The 21187-nt window shown below is 39.5% G+C and overlaps 1 protein-coding gene across 6 annotated transcripts; it reads right to left on the bottom strand.

Annotated features, from left to right (window-relative positions):
• Positions 1 to 983: 983 nt before the first annotated feature.
• MASTL (microtubule associated serine/threonine kinase like) lies at positions 984 to 21173 on the bottom strand. Of its 6 annotated transcripts, XM_088051538.1 has the most exons (14): positions 21002 to 21173; positions 18788 to 18915; positions 17558 to 17695; positions 15879 to 16018; positions 15052 to 15140; positions 13603 to 13709; positions 13158 to 13293; positions 12394 to 12566; positions 9962 to 11194; positions 9090 to 9228; positions 7621 to 7635; positions 5721 to 5834; positions 5529 to 5630; positions 984 to 4088 (listed from the first exon to the last, which is right to left on the bottom strand). In XM_088051538.1, the coding sequence occupies exons 3-14, from the start codon at positions 17690 to 17692 to the stop codon at positions 3931 to 3933; spliced, it is 2541 nt and encodes an 846-aa protein (XP_087907664.1). In that variant the 5' UTR covers positions 17693 to 17695; positions 18788 to 18915; positions 21002 to 21173; the 3' UTR covers positions 984 to 3930. The 6 variants fall into 6 exon arrangements, with proteins under 6 accessions (XP_087907664.1, XP_087907666.1, XP_087907654.1 ...); XM_088051540.1 differs by lacking the exon at positions 21002 to 21173 and having other exon boundaries at positions 18788 to 19201; XM_088051528.1 differs by lacking the exons at positions 18788 to 18915; positions 21002 to 21173 and adding an exon at positions 18391 to 18597.
• Positions 21174 to 21187: the final 14 nt, after the last annotated feature.

Genomic DNA, 21187 nt, shown 5'->3' on the forward strand with positions numbered 1-21187 from the left:
ATCTTGAACTTAATATTTACTAAATGCTGTACATCAGAGGCTGTGACTGCCACAAGAGGCTGCTGGCTGTATCATGAAGAATCAGTCACAACCTGAAAACTGTAATACAAAACAACATCACTCAAGTAACAATTCACTTGTAACTCAGAACTGGGCCTATCTCAAACTCACCATAGTTTGAACAGGTTCCTAGTTGGCAGCTATTTCAGTTTAAAGGTAAAGAAAACTGGTTGTTTTAGTTTTTTTATCATTTGCCCAGGTGGAAAGAGATACAGCTTTGACGTGAGGCAGTAGCATAAGGTAGGTGGAACTCAGACCTGGAATACAGAGTTTGAGCCTGTGCTCTCTGCAGGAGGGCTGGGAGCCAAATCAGTTCTGCACAGCACTGGAAAGAGCCAGCCCCAGCCCCAAACTGCACTTTTGAAGCAAACATCAAGCTTGTTTCCTGCAGCGAATCAAGCTTCACCTGAAAGGCAGAAGCTTGCTCTGTATCAAACCAGATTAGACATTCCACCCCTCAGAGCTGCTCAGCTGAAAGCACGGAAGCAGAGCCAGGTCTAAGTGTGTGCATGGTGCAGCTGTTCCATCCTCAGGGCTGTTTCTTGTTCTGGTGCTGTGGCAGCACAGCAAGTGCTGAGGAGATGGAGCCACCATCCTTTCTTGCCTCATTCTAGTTATGCAGAGGAGGAGACTCACGCCTTACAGGAGTTACAGACCTGCTCAGGCCTTCGCTCTTCTGCCATTCAGTACACAAATGTACTACAGGTACTAAAGCTTACAGGCACAGGGCTCACAAGTTAAGAACTAACTGAAGGGCATACACACCTACACTGAAACTAGTAGGTATTTCCTTATTTAAAATCACTGCCTTTGCTGAGGTAGTGGGAAGCACTCAGGGTTTCTTCATGTAAAAATCAATCTGCCACACTCCCAGCCGGGCAAAAGTAACACAGTAAAAGAAAAACAATATGCAGAAGCAATAGCACAGCTGTACTATTTTATTTTATATATTTACACAAATGTAAAGTAAATTTTTGAAGTATGAATTTTAAAGTAAGTGCAAAGTGAACTTTTGGAGAATGGAGTAGAGATGAAAAGAATTTTATTGCCAGAGTAACCATGGGTAAACCTGACCATGCTGAAACTGGAACCTCTGAGCTCAACAACACATGGCAGCACTTCAGCACCTCAGCCCCCAGGCACCTAAGGGCTGGGAATAACTGTCCAAGATTGCTGCTTCTGTGCATCAAAGTGCAACACTGATCTCTCCAGTAGTTCTCAGATGGACTGTGCTAATGGCTGATCAACTGTCTCCCAAGACAACCTGGAAGCCTACAGAGTTTATATGTACTATGCACATAAAGAAAGTTTAGGCCTTCAGGAAGCCCCGTGTAACAGCTGGAGCACTTGCCAAGTGGTATTCCACAGCTTCTAAGGATCAGAAACTTTTGCCAGCCTACAAAATTTGTAGATCATTACTAATGAGAAGAAACACTAAATCTCTTCCAGCTACTACATTATACATTTTAAACTTTTACCTGTAGTATCTCTCACTTGTTCAAGCAACAAGTGGGACAAAACAAATGGGAATGAGTTGATAAGGAATTCCATCTTGAACAATAAAGCCACTATTCACCTTTTTACAAAAAAGCCCCACAAACCAAAAACACCCCACAACAAACAAAACTACATCACAAATCTCAACAATCAATATCTGACATTCAATTCCATGTTTGCTATGACCAGGATAAATGCAAGATAATAAAGAGAACAGGGTACTGAAGTATTTTCAGGGCTAATTGTGTGAAATTTAAATTTTGGACAGCAGTGTAGTGATAACTTTATATCAAACATTAAGATTTGTCAATTGGCCTATTTACTGTTCTACAGATTCTATGCTTTTGTACTGCATTAATCAACTGGTAGAAACCCCACAATTTTCTTTTAGGATAAGGTTTTTATAGAAGCTTACTTGACCCTTGTAGATGATTAAGAACTATTACAAGGGGTTAGAAAAGATTATACCATTGCAAGGATTTTCTTCCACCTTGATGGGAATGTGTTATACTGCCAAATGGGAACAGGTGTAACCATTTGTAAAGCACTGAAGACAAAAACCTGTTGTGTTCAGTTTATATTATTTCTTCAACATGTAATCATAGTTAATTCTTGTAAGACTTGCTTTCTTAAACTAAAGTACTAGAAATGGAAGAATAAATTGCATAAACTACCAGTGATTAAGGTATCTTCTTACCCCAGTTTATATATTTTAACATGAAAACCACTGTAGAACTTTTCATGACTTTCAGAGAATGTTGTCTATGAATACTGCTTCAGTAGTGCTTTAATTTGTTTTCCATCATGCAACAATTCCAGTGAGACTGAACAATTTTAGAAGTTTTCTGAAACTGCGGTCCTTAGCAAAGGGAGTGAGATTCACTGTATGCTTTGCAACTTGCCAAGATTCTGTTTCACAAATTTGAGTTATCACACCAAGAGCTGGAATTGGTCATTCTGAGCTCTTCAGGCCTTTCTAGGAAACTTCCTTTTTCTTCACCATTCCCATTCCTTTCTCAGCAACCTGAGAGGACAGCCTGGCAGACACTATTTGCTCAGAATTCCATCAATAAATCTTGTCTTCCGAGAAGCAGGGTAATGAAGGGACAACTCACTACCGCTACAGAAAGAATCACTTCATGAAACCAAAAGGCACTTGGCAAAAATCACTGGCAAAATGCTTGGCTTCTGGCACATGGCCCTTGGCTGACAACACCATCTAGCACAAATGATCTTTATCTAACATGTATTAACCTAAAAAATTAAAATCTTTAAGTTAGCGATACCTATGCAAGAAAAATACTGAAGATTATTTAAACAGGATTATCTACCAATAAACCTCTAAAACGCAGCAGACACAAGTTTTGTATTGGATTTAAAGATAAATTTAAATATACTTCCCCCTAATTCAGGTTTATACAGAATATACATTTCTATCTTATATTCTAGTCAAAATCTAAGCTCTGGCTGTGGGTTTACAGTCTGTTAGCCTACAATATATTATGGTCTTTAATATTTGTCAGCTTCAGTATGAATAGTACGTGTTAGAAAACAAAAAAATCACCTGTCACTTTTCATCTGACACAAGTGAGTACACACACACTGGCCATTTTCTTTATAAAGCCAGTAACTGCTAAAATGTATGTTCAGTCCAGCTTCCTACAGCCCAAGTGGTTACAACTCAGCAACTTGAGCAGAGCATTAACAGACTTGCCCCAAGTATCCTCTCCTTGTCCCGTTTCTCTAAGACACGATAATAACCAGAGGAACTCCTGCCAATCTCATGTGCCACTTCTAGCTGAATTAACTTGGAACACCATTGTCTCTTCTCATCCCTTCTTGGCAATAAGACAAACAGGAGACAAGACATTTCAATGCTGCATTAATATTTCAATTTTCCACCTTGAATAGAAATGACCAGTTTTACACAGTAGATATATATTCACAATGGTCAGAAAGGCCTGCTCTCAAACCAGTTTGCCGCCACACTGAACCACCAATATGTAAGTTATTAATTAGATACAATTACAATTCCTTTATATCCTTTCCCCATTATGTTTAGCTGGGAAATAACTCCACACTTCCTAAATGGAATAATTCATTGCTATTAAAAAGCCCCAAGAGTTATTAGCTCCAAGAAATGCAATGCTCTGGCCTCTTAGTAAGGTGCAGCGAGATAAAAAGTAGCACAAAGGCACTTGATACCAGTTTCATACAGTAGTTTCACTTTAGCATAAAGGAACCTATAATAAAAATAGACTGGTAACTTGAAACACACTAAATTCAGCAAGGAAACTTAGTCAAGATCAAACCAGGGTTACAAGACAATCTGTAAGTGTGCAAAACTATGGAGAATGTTCACTTATCTTGATGCTATAAGCTAAATCCAGACACAGTCAGGTGCTGAGCATTGTTTCTAGCTTCAAAGTAAGAGGTGTCAGTCTCATCATCCGGCTGAGGTATAAATGGCATGGTTTGATTTTGGAGATTATCCCAGTCCACCCCGTGAAAGAGTGGGTGATGCTTGAGTTCTGAAACAGAAGTTCACATAAGCATTATCAACTTCCTTATGTCCAAGCCCCACAGTCACTTTGTTCCACCATCTACGACTGCCAGTAGATTTGCTCTATGTTCCTTTTTAGAAGTTCATGAAAGTGCAAACTGAAATTGGGCTTTGATTACCCCCAACATTAGTAGGATCAAACTGTTGTGGCAGGATGAATAGCTGCCACCCCCATCCAGGGAGCCTGTTCCACGCAGTTTCACTGAGCCAAAAGCAACTTTAAAGCTGCTCTTACCCAGAGAGATTTAATTTAGAGAAGCACAGTGCTACAATGTACCTGGGATTTCCCAGTACAAGAGGCTTCATCCTGTAGCAACAAAAGGGAGAGCACAAATTTTGGAGAGGGGAGGGAAGATGATGGTGAAGGAAACTTAGGTACAAGAAGAAAAACTTAATGAAAACTACTCATCCAACTTCACTTCAGCAGACTATAAACTGGACAAAGAGGCCAGATACAGTTTTAAGTCTTAACAAAAAATGAATTTTGAAGAAGCAGATAGGAAGAAACCATTATGTCATCTATTTTAAAATTCTGCCCTTGACAGGCAATTGGATTTCACTCTAAAATCCAGAAATAAAGACAATAACTTGTGTTTAACTAAAACACCTTCAAATGGCTTTTTGGGAAATATCAAACCCATAGGATTTTCTGTTGACATAATAATCTTCATTCATAATCTTGTGCCTTCTCTATTTTAATTTGGCTTTATTTCAGCTTCTAGCATTTAGTCTCTTTATGTGTAAGCATTTCCATAGTAATTTCCTTCTCCAGTGATTTGTTGAGCAGTTCTCATAAGATTTCTTTCTCTATTTCTGAAATATCTCACTCTAAATTTCTTTCCATTATCAACCATTTTTAATAAAACATAGTCATTGTTAACAATAGCAAATGTTTAAGCCCCTCTAAAAGGGAAAAAAAAAGTACTTTATTCAGCATATATTGTCCAATTTTGTAATCTCCTATGCAATCAGCAAAGACAGGCTGAAAGAAAAAGCTACTCTCTCTCAATTAACTGCTTGTTGTAAAAGGCTTCTCTCCCAAACTATCATCCTCTAATCAAGGTTCCCAATGTCATGTAGGTTAAAAATTCCAAATACCCATTAGATAAGAGAGAACTTTGGCACATCAGATGTCAAACACTAAAAATGCGTAGCAGAACAGCAGTAAAGCAAAACAGAAGTTCAATTAAAAAACTAAAAACCAACAAAACAACCCAGCCTCAGAATTACCTTGTTCAGAAAGGAAAAATCCCACAAGAAATACAGATAATACCACAACTTCTTAAGTGCTGCAGTACTATACATGGAACCTAGTGAGGTATTGAAGTTTATTAGTCTAAGTTTCAGGAGGAGGAGATCACCACTTAAAAATCTGGAATTAGTTGCAAAGAACTATTTTAATACTAACCCTTCAGTCCAGCTCTCTTAGTAGTGTCAATTGTTAGAAGAATACCTATTGCATTCTGGGCATTTTCAGACAGCTTTTCTTCACCCTCAGGCCAGGGAATATCTACAGACAAAGGTACAATTAAGTTGGTAACTCAAACTATAAAACAAATACTGGAAATATATACTTACCCTGATTATTGAAACAGATTACCTCTTTTCAAAATATTTTGGAAGACCTGTGTTGGTGTTTCGTCATTAAAAGGTGGAATTCCGGTTAGAAACTCAAACAGACAAACTCCAAGGGCCCACCAGTCTACAGCAGAACCTGGTAAAACAAATCCGCATCATTACACCTACATGAATGATACTTGCAAAGACTTAAAAATTAGCAAAAACTGAAGGGTGTTTAAATTCTGCAAGTTTCTGGAAAACTATGATGAGACAAGTTGTATTTAATATTCATGCAGATTAAAAATATATAAAAATATCTTTTAAAGCCACTTTGCTCCTTAATTCATTATAGGTAACACTGGGGTTTACTGACAAAACCAAGGGGGCTCTTAGTAACAATCTAATTATCAACTCCCATCACAGAGAACCCAGGAGTTGACTTCTCCAAGAGATTGTCTTGTGATAAGAAATAGATGCCTCATGACTAGAGCCTGGATGAGTGCTCCATGTTGCCACCTGTGCCCTTCTCTCAGTTATTTTAAAAGTCTCCAAAACTTTAGGCTACTGAACTTTATTTTTGTTATGGTAAACATCATGAAGACAGCTTGCATAAATGAGCCAGCGCACATGAAGCTGGCATTGCCTTCCATTACACTGAATTGACTGGGGCAATGTGTAGCTAGTTATCTGCTTTGTTATTCAATAGTTCTAGTTTTCCACATTCCAGGGTTTTGTCTTTTTGCCAATCTCTCCTGTTAATCTACATAGAAACCAGCAGGCAAAGCAATCCCAGACACCACTGCATGCATTCTAAGCTTTCTGCATCTTCAAGACATGCCCACTCTACTGTATAAAGAAAAGATGCCACGATTGCTGTCAAAAAAAAAAAAAACTTCAAAAGATAATTAATCTAATTGTTCTTGTTTTTTTGGCATAAAAAAGAACCTAAGATGCTTCCAAGCAAATGAATGTTTTGAGCCATTCCACAAAGACTGTTAAGTTTAGAAATGCTAAAACCCAAAGTGTTTAACCAGTAATCTAATGCACTTTTAGCAACTCCTAACAGCGGTAAGAGTGCCCCACCAAGCTAAGCACATCAAAGCAGTGAGTTCATATCCACTGTTGTTAGAGTACCTGATGTTCAGTAAAATACTCCCAGCTCCAGTCAAAGTCTAATAAGATCACAACCTGAGCAATGTCATAACCAGGTTTCAGCAGCAATTTTTTCCACACAAAGTTTAACTAAAATTAGATTAACTCCTACCACATCCCTGTGAAACAGGACCCAGGGACAGCATGAAGCAGTGCCACGGGAGGTTTAGGTGGGATATTAAAAGCTTTTTCACCCAGAGGATGGCTGGGCACTAGAACAGGCTCCCCAGGGAAGTGGTCACAGCACCAAGCCTGGCAAGGAAAGCATTTGGACAACTCTCCCAGGCACATGGTGTGACTCTTGGGGCTGTCCTGCACCAGGAGAGGAGCTGGACTCAATAGTCCTTGTAGGTCCCTTCCAACTTGGGATGTTCTATGATTCTGTGATTTGAAGTAAGAAGCAGTAACACCAGGTCTTGAGCATCTGAACCTCCTTCACCCACAGGCAAAGTAAATCAGATTGAGTGCAATAAAGTGAAATAAAGTGAAAGGCAGCAATGAGAAAAAGTATCTCTGGCTTTACCTCCTGATACACAATTTAAGAATACTGATTTTCCTTCTGAAGTACATGTTTACATGTGTGATTTCCTATAGCTTAGTCACACTGTTATGACGTTTCCTGATTTTATGAGCATCACACTTCTTTATGTGGAGGCATATTGGACATGTCTTTCTATAAAGAAACACTGTTCACCCAAATAATGTTCTCAGAAACTGTGATCTGGTTATACTTTGACTGTTCACTTATGCTGGACACTTCACTCCTGCACAGAATATAGAAAACTCACCAGAGATCAGAGTCCCTGCATATGAAAAGACAATGAAGTAAAAATATTACAATTATTGTCAAAAAAACAAACAAATACAAACACTGAATATCAAGTATGATTCTCAGAAGGCATGGGAATGAATTTTTTTTTTCTAAGGTAGTATTCCACAATAAAGAAAGATGGCAATGTTAAATCTAAGTTAGAAACAAAAATAAAATAGTTTTGTAATATGATTAATTTAGGATTAACTACATTTACAAGCAGCTCAACACACAAAAAATTCAACGGGGAAAAATTTGAAGTTCCCAAAACCCTAGCTTTGCTGAAGGTATTGCAAGATTTGTAATTTCCTGACACAAACTCCAGACTCTCCAAGTTTTCACTGAAGTCCTGAAAACTCAGTAACCACAAAGAAATCACCTTGTGACCAAATTTCATATTGTCTAATTAGCACGAATTACATTTACAAAATATTATTCAGTTTTAACATCTGCCAGATAACCAGGAATCCTAAATGGAAGTGCAAAACAACAACTACATACGTTTAGTATTTTCAGTTTTTACCATTAAATTGTTAAATCTCTTCATAGGGTTTTAGTTAATTTATATTAGCAGAATTTTTTTGTTTCACAGGACAGTAATCACTACCTCTCAATTAAGGTCTCTCTCTCATGTAATTTTTCCAAGACTTGCAGCTCTACAAAACAGTAGTATGCTTTTGAGATGGAAATAAAATGCAATTAAGCATCAATAACTGTATTAGAGATTGATACATGGCATTTAATTTTTGTTAATGCTTCTTGCAAGTTAGCAGAATACTATTTCATACTTTTTGTTAATCTCAGCAGATCTCAGAATCCGAGACAAAAGAATTTTTGCTCTTCAAAGTTATGATATTTTAGTATAGTATTTTGAAAAGAAACAAACCCAAAAAAACCAACCTCCAAAAATTTGTCAACTATTACTGCACCCTTATACAGAAAATCCTGTCAGATATCTGAAGTGTTTCACAAGGTCATGCAACTCAATAAATTATTTTAAGGCAACTTCATAAAATTGTCTGGTTTCACATAACACTTTAATATCAATAAACACAGAAGACATTCTAAAAATAATTGGAGGCTTAAGCCTTTTAGTCTAAAATTTCACTAAATTCCCCCTTTCCCAAAGAATCTTTAGAGGCACTCAGGATGACCAAGTTGCTACTCCTAAGCAACATACAAGTCTCAGGTTGCCAAAGCAGTTTCCAATGCTGACTGGCAAGCAAGACTGTGATGGACAGCCAAAACTTGTGCTTATGAGAAAGCAGCAAATGAATGGAAGGAGCAGCTGAAGTAAACACAGCCATCCATGATGACAAAAGCTTAGCACTAGCTATTTTTGAAGAATTCCCAATCTTCTTGCTTGAAGGGTTTACAGTTCTACAGATATTTAGAAATGTAAAGATGTCACTTTTCAGGTACTGGCAGATGGCTGGTTTGTCTTACCATGAGGCTGTGTCAAAAGCAGCTCAGGTGCCAGGTAGTCTGGAGTCCCCAGGATGCGTTCACCTTCTACGGGGGCAGCTCCTCTTCGAACACTCTTTGGAGTCCTGTACGGTGTGCCAGCATCCCCTCGATGAGGGGTCTGAAAAGATGAGACAAGGATTTCAGATGTCAAATAAAACCAGCTCAGAAATTCCCATCTCCACGTTTAGTCATGGATACTGATACTTAAGTTCAAGTCAAGAACAAGTCACAAAACAGTCCCTGAAAAGCACATGTGAAATGTGCTTCCACTGCTTTATCTCAACAGTCTTGAAGCACAAAGACGTCTACTCTTTGAGAAATTTTTCCCCAAGTTCTTCCTTCAGTGTCACATCCAGCAGCTATCACAGTTTATGTCTCTGTAATAGACTTGTAACTGACATTTGACAGAATACATTACACCATCACTTTTACCAGGATTAAAAAAAAGCAAGTAGCAGGTACAGTGGCAGTTACCAGCAGCTGAAGAGCACTCATAGACCGTTTTGGTGTATCATTTGGCACGATAATAACTGCACTAGGAGCAGAATGAGACAAAATAGCACAGGATTTTAAAATCAGTTCACTGTAACAGGAAAGATTTCTCAGAGATGGGCAGTCAATGCATGTTGAGCCAAAAGCAAAACAATGAACATAAAGCTACTGCTAAATTCTTACAGAAATTGTAATTTTGGCCACACAAGTGCAGAAGGGAAACTCTGCCAACAAAGATAATTTTGACAGTCTATCTCAACTTACTTGAGTTTTTCCTAAATTTACCACTAAAATAATTTCAGATCCCTAATGTCCAATGCATGCACAAAGTCTCAATCTATCAAAGCCTCCTTACGTACCTGATAGATGTGATATGGTCTTCCTTTCTGTAATGGAGTGATAGCTGTTGGGTAAGAGCCACTGCAAGCGGGTGAAAGATCCGTTATGTCTAAGGAAGTCATGCTGCATGGCTCAGATATATTGGATATATTGATTGGACTATTATAACTCCGAAAAACAACAGCATTTTTTTTTAAGAGACTCAGTGCTTCCATCATCTTTTCTGAAGGAGAAGATACTGGGTCAAGGTAAGTCTCTTCCATGTGTTTCTGGTCATTATCCTTTTTCTGATGTAATGGCTTGCAGTCCTGGACTGTATGTGCCTCCTCTCCATTCTGTGAGACACATTGGGACTCTGGTGATGTTATTAGCACACCTTCAGATTTTGGTTCCTCAAAGGAAAGGTCTTTAACACTTCTGTCCAAATCTAAAAGCTGTTTTTCTAGATGGCTTTCTGTAACAGACACTTCAGGAAGTAAGTCAGAATCTGCACTGAAGACACCTAAAGGTTTTTCATCATCAGTGCCTAAAAAACTTGAGTTCAGGTACTCCTTTTCATCATCCTTTCCACAGTCTGCATCCAGATCACACATAAGATTTTTAGCTACAGTTGGAGTAAGCGATCTTTCTACAGTTTCCTGGTTACTAATAAAACTCCTAACTTCTTCCTTGCTTTTACAGGTGTCAGATAGGCATCCATCATTACAAAGCATTAAGGACTGAATTTCTGTTGTCAAACCTGTCCCTTTGTTTGTTGGAAATTCTGAGATCTGACAGCCACGTTTATATTCTGCATTGCTTTTTTTAACATAGTTAAGTTCCTGACAAGGACTAGTGTCAACTGATTCAAAGCTTCTTTTTACACCTGGCTTTTCAAACATTTCTTCTTCGACAGGCTCATTCTGCCTTGAAAGTGATTGTTGTAGTCTGGAAGTCTCTGCTGTTTTGTAAGTCATGTCTCTTTTATTTACACAGACTTTTTCTTTCCAAATCTTATTTTCAGAAATACACTTTCTTACTACACCTTTCACATCCAGAGCGCTCACAGGAGTATCTGTTATACTCAAATGCCCACTTTCCAACTTCTCCCTACTGCCAGAATCATTGCTGGCAATGGGAGAAATGGCAGATTCAAGTTCTTCTTTCTTTAAAACTTCAGTACCTTTGCTGTTTGGCAACGTAACATTTGAAAGGAGAGCTGACCCACTGGTACTGGTTTTGCATGTTGCAGAACGAGGTTCATCTTCACTTTGCTGCAAAAAAGCACATTAGGTTTTGAGTATCAAGAAGAAATATGATTACAACAGTATAGTATGTATATTTCAATATACAACAGTACATTGAAATACTTTATTACAACCTCCATAATGAAATGCAGTTTTGAAAGTGTTACTCATTCTAACTACTGCTAGTGAAAAATCATACTCCAAAATACAAAAAAAATCAACACCAAATTAAGGATAACTTGATAATTTGACTTTTTTTAAGAACATAAAATAAGCTTGCTAGAATACAATACAAAATGTCATATTTTTAAACATCAAAGGATGAAAAAATAGAGCAAGAAGCTGTATTTGTGATTTTATTTTAAGAATTTTTTATTTTAAGAATTTTTAAGTTTTTAAGAAGTTTTCAGTTTCCAAGAAAGTCCAAAGGAAAGAACCCCATTATAGTACCCTGTGGTATATTACACATCAGAGGTGACAAAAGGAAAATCTGAAATTACTAATGTTTTGATAACACAATACTGAAACCAAGGCCTAAGGAACAGATAGATACAGAACAATAAATTGTTTTAAATGTAAGCTGTTCTCTATGCTCTAAATAGGAATCATGGCAACGAACTATATAGCGTAGCAGCATTTATTTTTTAGCTTTGTGCAGAATTTCATTAACACATTAAAATAGGATAAAATATTATCAAATATAATTATTTGTGTTAGGTTAGTTGATACAAAACACTTCAGTAATAAAAGCCTTAAACTTTGCAGTTTAATAGCTAGTAGAAGTTTGAAGTGGATTTTGTTGTTTTCCCAAGTTCTGTCTTTCAAAGAAATTCTTTCACCTGCAATGCTGAGCAAAAAAAGCTATAGGGCTAAGGTCAGCTTCCAAAAAACCACTGCTCCCAGCAGTGCCCACCTTGTGTAGCATAGGGCTAAAACAGTGATGGTCAGTGAAGCCTTCTCTTTCAGTCCTTTGCTGCAGGCTCAATAGGATTTGCTTCTCCTGTTATATTACACAGGACTAATATTTGTTTGAAGAAAAAGGTTATATTGGTTTGATCCAAAATCCTACTCAACACAAATTACAGGCCCTGCTCCTTCTACTGTAGGAAAGCTTCTCAACACTTGAAATAACTGAGGCAAGTAAGTAAGTAGAAGACATTTGCAACACTCTATACACAAGTACAAACTAATTTTAATTTAGAGTGGGAAGATGAAACAGTCCTGACCTCTACATCTTTCCCCCATCTGGGGCTGCTACAGTTTTCTGATTCCACACTGGACAGGTTTGTGTGAGACTGACTACTGAGGCTGGAGGTACCAAACATGTTTCTTGACTGAAGCAGAGTAGGAGTTAAACTCCTCGCTGGCATCACAGGTGTTAATTGAGAATTATCCAGATCTTAAGAGAAAAAAAATTCAAATGTTGATACAAACAGGCAACATATACTGACTGACTTCACACTATGCTAAGCTTTCACATCAAAGGAAGCTAAGGAAAGCTATGCATGACAACAATTTCTCTTGTCATATTTCCTGCATAGTTGATTCAAGCATTTTTTTAATTAGGAACTTGCAAAGAATGTAAAAGCAGTACAAACATTAGCAGCATAGTTGCCTTCTTTCTTGTTTCAGGTGAGAAATGAGAAAGCAGAAAGATAAGACAATTTAAATGAAGACATATATTGCTATATTCAACAATTTTCAGTGAAAGTATGTCAAGACCTGACACTATTTCCATAAAATGTTAAAGGGTGATTTTGAATTCAGGGGTCATGATTTGAAAAAAGCCAATCAAACAAAACCACTCAGAAGATGACATAAGTAGAGTAGGTGAAAGCATGCCAGATGTAAAGCACTGGAAGAGTGGTGGAAAGCAAGACACCAATAGGATCACACCTTTTATGAAATGGGTCCAAACTATTCATATAAAATTAAAAGATCAGAACCTTACAGCCAGAGTATTCCTCAGCAGAAGGCCTGGTATACTCACGTGTTTTGAATAACTTAGTTGAAAGAGGGGTATTTCCCTTTTGGGCCATAGGGACAGGAGAAACCACTCCATGCAGACTGTCAGATGATGGACTTGATTTTTGCCCTGGCACTTTCATTCCTACAGGGGGAGTATGCTAACAAGCAGAAAGAAGCATAGTTAAAAGTTAATAGAGTCTGAACAAATTGTCAGTCCAGGACTGAGAGTGTAACTTCACCCATTCTTTATGATGTTTGTGTGGGTTTGGCCATGCAAAAAGTCAGCAATTCAAAATACAGTCCAAGGTAATCACATCAGAATGTCAAAGTCATCTAAACATACCGTAAGTCAGTCTACAAGCTGGGAGAAGAGATGCAAGAATAGCCTTATCATGCCAACTATTGAATTTAAGATAGTAAATAAACTAAAAGGATTAAGTACTTCAAATACAGTGAAAATTACTTACAAAGCCCAGAGAACTGATAAGAGACAACAACTGTCCTGGAGTACGTGAGTAGTCCTGTTTTGGCTTTGCCATTGATGGGGTAGTAAGGATATCTATCATATTTATCTCTACAGAAGAAAAAAAACCAAAATCAAATAGGTCGGGTTTTCATTTTGATATTAAACAAAGGCAAAGTTGTAGACATTTACTTAAGTTTCATGAAAAGGAAGAAAAGGAAAGAAAAAATTTAGCCACGTACTCAACAAACATACAAATGAAGCCACCAAGACCAACTGAAGACTTACCTGTACATTCTTATTTAACACAAGGTGTTTTTTCTTGTACATCCATACATTTATATGTACAGAAGTTGTAGAAGTCAAATTCCTTTTCCAACATACTAGGCTAAAAGCACTACATTTTCTAATTTGATATCAGCTTTGGTTTTTAGGCAGCAGTTCCATCTTATGGCTTGTGGACAGGATACTAAATTTGATTCCAAACCTGCCATCTCTCCAAAAAATCTCAAAAAAGCTACACAAGAATTTTTAATAGGTGAAAATACAACCTTAGGTACTTTTTTTGCTCACTAGCAGTAAGTAGTTTTAAAGCTTATATATAACGTTCAACTAGACACAATAATCTGTCCCATTAGAATATCAGTTAAAGCAGTACATCATAAAAAATACAGAAAACCTACAATTTTCCTTTATATTCTTAAAAGCATGAATCAGACTCCATAGACAACTCTGAATTTCTACATTCCTTCAACTGTATAAAAAGGATGTGCTCTCCAGCAGCTGTCTCAAAAAACCTGAACTGGTGCTGTGCAGAATAAGTTTGGATGATCTGGCTAAGAAGGCACAAACCAGGTCAGAAATTGGCTATTCACCCTAATATCTGCAGCCTGTGCCAGACAGTCAAGGCTATTCAGCTATGATTTCTCCTTGAAAAGAGAACATTCACATGCCAAAGCACTAATCTAATCCTCTGTTATGGACTTAGCATCTCCCCTTATCCCTCAAATTAATGTCTGGAATGTCCCAGATAATTTATTGGAAATTAATTTACATAGGACTGAGATACATAAACTGAAGGGTAGAAGTAGTCAGAGAAACGGGAACAAGTCAGAATTATTCATTCACCCTTTGAAATCTCCTAGCAGACTTCAGAAAACTTGGAAATCCATATCCCTCCAAAGAAAGGGCTCCAGATCATATTTCATACAACCATCATATTCATAGTCCCAAAGAATAAATATTTTACCTTCTGAAGTGCAATGCAAAGAGCAGTCCCCTTACTAGGATGTAGCTAATCAGTACTTACCTATCAGAAACCAGGTATCACTACAACTTTTGCACTTATTTAACTAAAAGGTGCCCTTTACAGGAATGTGAAATATTCAAGAATATGGAAATGTGATGCAAAAATACATTTTAATACAAACAAAAGGATAGAAACAACTCTTACCTCTATTCAGAGTAACTCTGGAAAGCCCAAAGTCTGTCAACTTTATATGTCCCTGATTAGAAATAAGCATATTGTCTGGCTTCAAATCCCTGAAAATATTAATATAGCTGAAGTCAGCAAAAAGAGCACTGAACAACATGAAGAAAGTTAACTGACCAGAAACACTCAATACAAAACATTGATTAGAGCTGTTTAACAGTAACATCTCTTAGCCAAGAGAAGATTCCATGAGGAACACACTAAAATAACTAAATATATTTAGCATTAAATATGGCACAAACATCTCAGGCTTTGTAAAAATCAGCATGTAAGTCAAGAGTTGCATAGTTTGAGCTTCAGCAGGCTTAACAAGCATCCTTCAAAAGTACCACCATCATAACATTCACTAATGTGCAGCTCCTAGAGGTGACAAGCAAACCTCTAGTGAGATTCCATGTGTGCTCTCTGCAGCACTGCTGAGTGCAAAAAGAACTCTCACTATGGGGGAGCATCAGGGCACTCATTGTCCCTTTGCCCTACAGGTCCATGTGTACAGTTCCCAGAGGGTTCCTGAACCATCACAGCTGCTAATACAGCACTGGACTGGGAAAGAGCTGGCAGGGGAAAGCAGTGTGGGTTTGTGTGCTCAGCACACACAGACAGATTTGATTTTAGCCATTGTTTTGTGACATTGCCACAGTGCACATGTGAACAAAGAGCTTCCGGGAGCTCCAGCAAATGAAATGCCTGTGGCAGCTGCCACAATGAAATGGTGATGGTTATGTGTTAGAGTGAAAAAATAAAAAACCCAAACTATCAATACTTATTTGTAAGAAAAAAAAATTCACCTGTGGATTATTCCATGTCTATGAAGATAGTCAAGAGCCAATGCTGCTTCCGAAATATACTTAACAGCCATTTCTTCATCAAAATATCCATAAATATGGAGAAGAGATTTGACATCTCCACCAATAAGGTACTCCATCACCTGTCATTCAAGTATTTTAAATTTTAAATTTAAAACACAATTCAAAATTGCAAGTAAAATACAAAATAACTTTCACCCCTAGAAAAAAATTATTTAAAGGAGCAGAAGCAGATAGAAGTACCTTTGTGCAAAACCTCATTTCCCACACAATACTTTTCACTTGGATAAAATAATTAAAGCTCCATGTAACAGCAGACATGAAACATTTTCATTAAATTTAATGTAGACCATTTGCTTATTTTATTTGCCTAGATTACTTTTAGAAGCTAATTAGAAAGTTGACTAAAGCTTTTGAGAGTCAACTGTAGAAAATTTTCTATAAGTGTTATGTATTTCTATATTGAATATTATGCATTTTAACATACATTTATATTCATATATTAATCTATATTTGGCTTAATATTGTATATTTCTATAGTATAGAAAATGAAGTGCAAAGCACTCCTGTGAAACTCATGGCCTGAAGCCAAAGACCACTTGATCCATACAAATCAAAGTATCTCAATACTTTATCTTGCAATCATTTATACACAATATTAAATTCAGACCCGAGCTTTGTGAATTAAGTACAAACTGTCAAAAATGCAAACAGTGAGAGTTATTAATTTTTTACACATTTAAGACACATGAAAAAGAGTGAAAAAAATTATACACACCCAATAAACCATTGTGCAGACACATTATGATGGCCCACGTCATATTTAAAATAGAATAGAAGTCAGCAGGGCTTCTGAAACTCACTCTTTGATTTCAAGAATGCATTTATGGGGTTTTGGTCAGGAAATCTCACCAGTACTTACATTCCAAAACACAATATTCTTCTGCATATAAACAAATATATACACTCACACATGATTCTAGCATCTCCTTTACAAATCCTTCACCCCAAAGTCTTATACTCCATGTAGCAGTCCAGAGATTCCAGAAAAAGAAGCCTTTGTTTACATGCAGAATGCATTGTAGGAGTACATAGCAACCTTGTTTGTTTCATCAAGCTGTTCCCTGTGTGTGCTTACAGCAATCCACACAAATTGTGCCAGACCCTTTGCAGACAGTGTGAATCCTTATGTGGAGACAGTATATAAAAACATACACAAGTCCTGCTGCGCTCCACAGTGCTCCATGTGGACCAGCATTTAGTTTTGCCACTCAGTTATCATCTTGTCATGCAGGCCAACAACCATAACAAAATTGGAGCACCGGCAATAAGTAAAATAGATTTCCTTTAAGTGAGCCATGGATATCTTCCAGTCACTTGGCTTCTGCTTGAATAGAATGATTTCTTGTTTTCCTTAAGATTACTACATCTTTCTAAGACAGAGTAGATATTAGAAAAGCTTCTCCTGTAACAGAAGGGAACATGGGTGGAAAGAGTCCAAAGACACCAGAAGAAGAGAAATATTTTACTTGTTCAACCATTTTGAGAAAGATGCAAAAGTGACTCAGGAATACCATGGAAAAAATGTTTTGAGATATCACTACAGTTCACATTCAATTTCCATGACTGCCATAAAACGCCACAGCCATTTTTTTACTCACTAAATAGATGTTGTTTGCTGACTGAAGTGAGTAGTATAAGTGCACAATGAACGGACTTTTACTGAGAGCCAATGCATCCCTCTCTGCCTGCACTTGGTGAACCATATTTTTGTTAATCATGTCTGCTTTTTTCATCACCTGAAAAACAAAACAGAGCACAAAAAATGATTTAACCTCAAAATGCTCATAATAAAACCGTGTAGAGACATATAGCTCTGCAGAGCAACACCTGTTTTGCATGACTGCTTTTATGGTTTTTTGTGTACTACGTGGCTTATTATAATCCTATAAATGACAAAGATAAGTTTGCACAAATAATCGGTAAAGTTCTTACTAACGACAAGCTTAGATTTTAGTCCTTTGTGTAACAACATAGAAAACGCAATTGTTTTTGTTTTTTTTTTTTTAAACACTCAGCAAGAACGTTTTTTATAATTCATTCCCGTCTTGTCTCTCAGAGGCGGTGCTTTAGCCCCCCGGCAGGCGCAGCAGCCGAGAGGGCCCAGTTACAGCAGCTGTTTACAAACGAGAAGCCAACAGTGCCGCGGCCATTGGTCACGTATTTTGTTATTTCCCCTTATTTAAAGTACTCATAAAAGCAGCTGTCGTTATCAGAGGTCCCCGGACCGAACCCTCCAGGACCCCAGCGAGGTGCGAGCAGGGCACGGCCGTGCGGACAGCGCGTCCCAGGGCACCGGCTGTGCCCGAGCAGCGGCCGCTCCCCGGGGACCCAGGGCTTATACCGGGGCCCCGCCTCCCCGTCCCCTCGGGACTCCCCTTTCCCGCTGCTCGGCAGCGCAGGCGGCAACGCCGCGACCCCGGCGACGCCTCACCTTCACGGCATAGAGCCGGCCCGCCTTGCGGCCCAGGTACACCTTCCCGAAGGCACCGCGGCTGATGGGCTTCACGATGGTGAACTCCTCGATGGAGGGGGGCCGGGGGACCTCGACGCGCGTCGGGCCGGCGGCTGTGGCGGCGCTGGGGCCGGCAGCATCGCCCCGCTCCCCCCCGGGCCGCTCGGGTGCCATGACGCGCCCGCCCCGAGCCCGCCGCGATTCAAAGCGGTCCCGCCCCGCTCGCGTCTTCACCAACGGCAGCGCGAGCTCTCGCGAGACCCCCCGCGGCGGCGGCGGGAGGCGCCGGCCATGGCGCCGCTGGCCGAGAATAGGGAATGGCGCCCGCTCCTGTCCTGTGCTGCCCTCGGAACGTGCCCGTGACAAACCACCGCACCTCCGAGCTGGCTGATCGCTGCTTGGCTCTAGGTTGTAGCTTGCTCTGAGCAGGTACTGTCTCCCCATTCCCATGGGAGGCTTGAAGATGCAGGAATTGAACAGAGCTTGGTGTGAGACATCACGGAACTGGAAGATAAAATTTGCTTAGAAAGAAGCAACGACTTTGTGTCCACATTATGATTTTCTCATATGCTTCACTCACATCTAAGTTCAAAATACATTTGGACAACACTCGAGCACATGGTGTGATTGTTGTGGTGTCCTTTGCAGGCACTCGATGGCCCTGGATGGTCCCTTCCAACTCATGGACATTCTATTTTTCTATAATTTTCTCTCACTTGCATACTTGATAGCTCCAAGATCTGCATGCAAACGGCAGGGCCAGGAGGGCTTGTTGCCAGAGAACATTCCCTGTCCAGATCTCACTACTGCCGTTCATCTCTCACTTTGGGCTAGTGATGACTGCTCCCTGGGCGGGTCTATACTGATCAGCAGTTAAATTCCCATCCCACCAATTCTTGGTTGCTTCATCTGATATTTATTTTAGGCAACGTTGTTCCGCAATTTGTTTCCTTATTTTGGGTATCTCCATGGCTACATTCAGCCTCCCTCTTGTGACAGCAGGGGCAGGGACGGCGTTTACAGGATACTCTGACCTGGCTGCCATCCTGTTCCCAGAGCACAGGCCTTCTGTTTACACTGCACAGCCCTCAGTGTTTACCAGCTTTACTGCTCTCAGCTGTGTTCTAGGTCACTTTTTTAACCCTTGCCTTACTGCTTTTATGTTGGTTTCACATATACATTGCTGTTCCTGTTTCATTCACAATGATCATAATTGTTCTGTTGCAGTCTGTGCATCAGCACAGTTCTGTGCAAGAGCTATCGCTGCAGAGGTTCGGTGCACAACAGTGGGTCTCCTTTCACACAGCAGATTAATCATTAGGCCCTTGTTTTGCTTCAAAATACATCACTTAAAATCTGACCCTACTCAGGGAGCCCTTGCTTGTTACTTGTGAAGGAGAGCTGCTATCCCACAGATCCTAGCAATATGTACAATTTAATGAGAACATGCAGAAACCATGCTTTTAATTACATTTTAATTAATTAATCCTTGGCTGTGTTTGTCATTTAACTCTGCAACGTTAGTTTAGGTGTGTCTCACTGGCTGCAATGCCTGTGGAAAAACCCAGCTGAAAGAAGTGGGGGGGCTTGCTTCTTGTGCTGGCACCCTGAGCAGACTTCAGGTTATGCCAGCACTGATAGTGCATCAGGAACATGTATTCCGCTACAGCCTGAGCTCACTGGAGAGAGTGTAACACCTTCTCTCCCTTCCCTCAAGACAGCATGAGCTGTTGTACAGCTATGTGGAAAACTGCTTCATGGAGTGATCTAGGCAAACATTCATCACCTTTTAGGATTTTTTGCTGTTGTCAGGTGAGTTTTCTGCCAAATCAGCAAGCTGAGCTATATGACTTTGATCATGAGAGCGCTAGTTGAAAACAGGAGAGATGTACACAAAGGCAAGGGGAGGCAGCAGTGGGGCTGTGCTCACCCAGAGCAGTGTAAATTGGTGTGGGGCAGCACTTTCAGCAAAGAACAGTGGTCAGGTGAAAGAAATAAAACTCTAATAAAACCCCCAAAAATTTGCTTTATGGACCTGTAGATAAATGACACCTGCAGCCCTTCCCTTATCCACTGATATAGTTACCCCATCAAAGAAGGCCACTAGGTTGGTTGGAGAGGATTTTCCCTTGGTGACGCTGTGCTGTCTTGAATCACCTCCCTATCCTCCATTGCTTTAGAAACACACACTTGGCTCAACTTTTGTTTTAAGGAAAAGCAAAGACAATCTCAAGACAAGTCTGGACAAGAGCCACCAGGAGTGAAGTCAGGACTGAGCTGGGGAAAGGTAATTCTGGCAGTGGGAGACCTTGACCACCAACTCATTGACCACCTACCCAAAACGAACCCCAGACTCAAACTGAAGGAAGAACTGCACCTACAGACTGATTAGCATGAGAAGCGATATCTATAGCTAACAAATACGGGGTTGAAGTCGAATTAACAAATGACTTATGTAATTTGTAGCCAATAAATGTTGATGTCGTTGTTAAAATGTATAGTGTCAAGTTTTATGATAGGTAAGCCACCCTTTCGTGGATCACCACCTATGTCCCTACTTTGTGCAAACTAGAATAAAAATTAGAAATACCTCGCCTGGGTGTATGAATTGGCGCTGCGCGCCGGTTAACGAGCCCGCGTTCCGGACAACACCCAGAGGCGATGACACCGAGCAGGGGCAGGCCCCTCTGGCAGCTGCACCACCACCGGCTGAGAGCGAGTCCCCCGCGGGGCCCTGCCCGGCCACCCCCGGCCCCGGCTGCTCCCCTCTTCCTCC

Source organism: Pseudopodoces humilis, chromosome 1 (assembly GCF_049639895.1).
Source record: "Pseudopodoces humilis isolate 2021_Gansu_Grassland_sample_001 chromosome 1, ASM4963989v1, whole genome shotgun sequence".
Lineage (NCBI taxonomy): Eukaryota > Metazoa > Chordata > Aves > Passeriformes > Paridae > Pseudopodoces > Pseudopodoces humilis.

Excerpts from the sequence above, each read along its gene's own strand:
- MASTL (XM_088051528.1), bottom strand. The coding sequence starts at position 18,585 with ATGGCACCCGAGCGGCCCGGGGGGGAGCGGGGCGATGCTGCCGGCCCC. Across the intron at positions 15,141-15,878 it reads AGACATGGAATAATCCACAG|GGATTTGAAGCCAGACAATA; the intron begins GTGAATTTTTTT and ends TAATATTTTCAG. Across the intron at positions 9,229-9,961 it reads GACCATATCACATCTATCAG|ACCCCTCATCGAGGGGATGC; the intron begins GTACGTAAGGAG and ends TCATCTTTTCAG.